Source organism: Austrofundulus limnaeus, unplaced genomic scaffold, assembly GCF_001266775.1.
Source record: "Austrofundulus limnaeus strain Quisiro unplaced genomic scaffold, Austrofundulus_limnaeus-1.0 Scaffold116, whole genome shotgun sequence".
NCBI classification, from domain to species: Eukaryota; Metazoa; Chordata; class Actinopteri; order Cyprinodontiformes; family Rivulidae; genus Austrofundulus; species Austrofundulus limnaeus.
Genome location: NW_013952518.1, coordinates 1,534,034 through 1,538,376, shown reverse-complemented (window position 1 = coordinate 1,538,376; position 4,343 = coordinate 1,534,034). Strand labels below are relative to the sequence as shown.

Here is a 4,343-nt window from a genome sequence, read left to right as displayed (position 1 = left end):
GCATTGAAGGCTGGCTCTAAAAACGTTTGACCTCTAAACAAATGTTGAAAACGCCTGTCCTAAAGGTTTTAGCTGATTACTGGACTTCTTTAGTTCTCGCTCTCAGTCTTTTCAGTAAAAACGATTGTTTAAGAATCAAACAAAGAAAATCAGGAACAATTAAAAACATATCTATTCAACATTATTCCCATTTTAGCGCCCATTGATAAAATACAATGTTTTTGCTCATGTCTGTGTTGTCTGTTAYCAAAATATCTAATGAATGAATGAATGATATTGATCCCATGAAGGGAAATTATAGYATGAACAAATGAAACAACTTTAATTAAACTATTCATTGGCTGTACATCTACGTTTCACACCTACACCTCAGTTATCTGACAGATTTTCAGCTAAACTTTAGCTGAGAGTCATTTTAACACATCATGAGAGAGAGAGAGAGAGAGAGAGAGGAATACCTTTTCAACCACCTTCTGTACTCCTTTGTGCAGCTCGTGCACCATGTCCCTCATCTCCAGGGACTTATTGGAGCTGAACCTGTTGAAGTCGTGGTTCTGAGCCACACTCTGGTGGAGGTGCCACAGAGGACCTCTCCAGGCCAGCAGGAGCTTCAGGATCACCTCCGTCAGCTCCTCCCTCTACGATGACAACAAGACAGCAGGCTGCTCATTGTCYGTACAAACATATTAACTGGGGGAGTAAAAACACAGAGGACTACGAAGGGGTTAAATGTTTTGCAGTTATAAAATATAATCTTTATGAGATCGAATTGAGCATTTGTAAAGCTGGCTGTATTTTCTAACAGCCTCGGCTAACTGCTCGTCAGAATGAGAGCAGTGCTGTTCAGAAACACACCAGGAAAAAAACTGTTGGGAAAATTAGGTCATTTTAGMTTTGCAGCTGTGACAATGAGAAAAGAGTTCTTAACATCTGCAAAGTATAAATCAAGTTTGTTTGAAGGAGAAATTCATTAAACTAGAGAAATGTCATTTTCTTAATAAACTTTGATAAAGAAGCAGAAACTGAAGTGTTAAAGCTATAAAACAGAAAATTAAGTAGAAAAGTGCTAATTCTGCTGACTGTAGGGTTTTAASTGTTTGTACTTTAGGAGGAATTACAGAACAATATATTTCTGTCAGCAAGAGGAAATACCTTTGAAGGTTGACTCACCGCTATCCTCTGAGCATTTTCTTTGCCATTTGGGGTAAGGATGTTGGATGTGTGACAGTTCCGAGTGACCCGGCCAACCTGGTTCTTACTGGGCAGGAAGTAAAGCTCCTGATGGAGTAAACAGGAAGGAAAGGTCAGAGGTCAGGTTTCATCCAAATGTCACCGGTGGCCAGAGGACGGGAATGATTAATATTAACATGGTCTTCTCTGTTTGTCTTTGTGTCTTTTCACTGCTGTGACTGGAAAATAAAAGATCAAAGGAACAAATTAAAGCCCTTGCATTCCTTCAAGGAATGCGTATCACCCATTTTACACTGATGTAGAAAATAAATGCGCTGTTCAAAATGGTATGTCCGAATAGAACAGGAATCCACTGGATTTCTRCTTAAAACTTTATTCTCAGTCTTCTGACTCCAATCAGGTTCACAGTGCAGCACTCAGCACAGGCCTCAGCATGAGACCTTGAGCTAGACCAAAACAAAACACAGCAGGGTTACAAAAAATATATCAGGGAAACTAAGTAACTGCTGTTAAAAAGAGTGGGCCAACACTGAAGAGCTACATCATCAGGCCAGGACTCTGCAGTTTACACTCATCTACAGGCCAGGACTCTGAAGTTTAAACTCATCTACAGGTCAGGATTCTGCAGTTTACACTCATCTACAGGCCAGGACTCTGAAGTTTAAACTCATCTACAGGTCAGGATTCTGCAGTTTACACTCATCTTCAGGCCAGGGTTCTGCAGTTTAAACTCATCTACAGGTCAGGATTCTGCAGTTTACACTCATCTTCAGGCCAGGGTTCTGCAGTTTACACTCATCTACATGCCAGGACCCTGAAGTTTACACTCATCTACAGGCCAGGACTCTGCAGTTTACACTCATCTACAGGTCAGGATTCTGCAGTTTACACTCATCTTCAGGCCAGGGTTCTGCAGTTTACACTCATCTACATGCCAGGATTCTACAGTTTACACTCTTCTACAGGCCAGGATTTTGCGATTTACACTTATCTACAGGCCAGGTCTCTGCAGTTTACACTCATCTACAGGCCAGGACTCTGAAGTTTACACTCATCTACAGGTCAGGACTCTGCAGTTTACACTCATCTACAGGCCAGGACTCTGAAGTTTACACTCATCTACAGGCCAAGACCCTGAAGTTTACACTTATCTACAGGCCAGGACTTTGCAGTTTAACCTCATGTACAGGCAAAGATTCTGCAGTTTACACTCATCTTCATGCCAGGATTCTGCAGTTTACACTCATCTACAGGCCAGGACCCTGCAGTTTACACTCATCTACAGCCAGGATTCTGCAGTTTACATTCATCTACAGGCCAGGACCCTGCAGTTTAACCTCATCTACAGCCAGGATTCTGCAGTTTACACTAATCTACAGGCCAGGATTCTGCAGTTTACACTCACCTACGGGCCAAGACTTTGCAGTTTACACTTATCTACAGGCCAGGATTCTGCAGTTTACACTCATCTACATGCCAGGACTCTGCAGGTTACACTCATCTCCAGGCCAGGATTCTGCTGTTTACACTAATCTTCATGCCAGGATTCTGCAGTTTACACTCATCTCCAGCCCAGGACTCGGCAGTTTACACTCATATACAGGTCAGGACTCTGCAGTTTACTCTCATTTACAGGTCAGGACTCTGCAGTTTACACTCATATACAGGTCAGGACTCTGCAGTTTACACTCATCTACAGGCCAGGATTCTGCGGTTTACACTCATCTAAAGGCCAGAAATTCTGAAGTTTACACTCATCTCCAGGCCAGGATTCTGCAGTTTACACTCATTGTCTCACAGTGGTCACAGTGGTCACTCTTTCAGGGATGAAGATGTTCTTATCCTTGAAGAAGTGATTTGAGAAACGCAGTTTTTACATCATGTAAGGATTGTTTGTGGCRATAACTCGATCTAATCAGACTTTTTCTAAGTTATGTGTTAAAAATTATCAAATATTACTTGTTTTTGTTTACCTCTAATCTTGGTGATCAGTATTTCAGAATATTCTCCTCTCCACCTCACCTCTGTCCACTCCTGTCCTCTTAGATTTTACTTGTGTTTCCTCTCAGAAGAAGAGACAATAAAACTGGATTTATTCTCCGTATTTTATCCTTTCAAAGCCATTCTTGTCCCTCTGACTGTTTACATGCAGGATTATGAAGTAAACAAACAACCAGTAATTATTGGCAACAAAACATTTTTCTGCTAAATTTGATAATTTATCATGAATCATGGTGAACATTAATGAATGATTCAGAGGTTATTTTTTTTATCATGGATGACTCACATGTATAAAACTTTTAAATCAATAACTTGTTACATTAATTCTGTCACAACTTATCATTTTACACAGTTTGATCACAAACATTAGAGACTAAATTAAAATGAAAACAGGACAAATGAGACATTTAATGAACCAACATAAATATGTCAGTTAAAATGAACTTCATTTGTTACACATAAAAAAAGAGAAAAATCTCAAAAGAATTTGTTGAAGGAGACTCACAAATTCGGAGTGCAGGTCGTTTGAAATGCCGTGCATCCTGGCCGAGTGCTGAATGACTCGGTCAAACAGGTTGGCCAGAGACAGGAAGTGGCATCCAGCCTGAGCGTTGCTGCAGATGGAAGCTGCCTTCATGCAGCTCAGCTTGCTGCACAGCACCACCATGCCCACCCAAACAGCACAAACTAAGAAAAAGAAACAATATAAATCACATTTGTGTGGAAAAATTTTAAAAAAGAAACTTCTCTTTTTAAATCTTCYGCTCCATCTCTATTTATTTTCCTCGTTTAGAGTTCGAACCTGCTGCTTGGTGCAGGTTTGCTGCATGTTACCTGCCTGGTCTGATGTGTGCCGTCATCCTGCAGGCTGCAGAGGAGCTCCTGTTTCAGATCCTGACTCTTCTGGTCAAACAGCTTCATGTAACCCACCTCTGGTTACCTTTAAAAAGAGAGGGAGAGACGGGAGGGGAGGGGTGTTCACCAGGGTAGCTCGTTTGGACAGTCAGGGGATCAAATGAACATACAGTGGGTAAAATAAGTATTGAACACGTCACCATTTTTCTCAGTAAATACATACTACTACATATACTAGAGGTGCTAATGACATGAAATTTTCACCAGATGTCGGTAACAACCCAAGTGATCCATAC

The 4,343-nt window shown here is 41.0% G+C and overlaps 1 protein-coding gene across 1 annotated transcript in view; it reads right to left on the bottom strand.

Moving 5' to 3' along the window:
- prl2 (prolactin 2) overlaps window positions 1–4,113 on the bottom strand; it is a 6,999-nt gene extending 2,886 nt beyond the window's left edge. Inside the window, exons 1-4 of the mRNA XM_014014576.1 lie at window positions 4,031–4,113; window positions 3,698–3,879; window positions 1,171–1,278; window positions 459–638 (exon numbers count right to left, since the gene is read on the bottom strand). Coding sequence (XP_013870030.1) covers window positions 459–638; window positions 1,171–1,278; window positions 3,698–3,879; window positions 4,031–4,052 — 492 coding nt within the window. The 5' untranslated portion in view covers window positions 4,053–4,113. The remainder of the gene's footprint in view (window positions 1–458; window positions 639–1,170; window positions 1,279–3,697; window positions 3,880–4,030) is intronic.
- Between the last annotated feature and the right edge of the window lie 230 nt (window positions 4,114–4,343).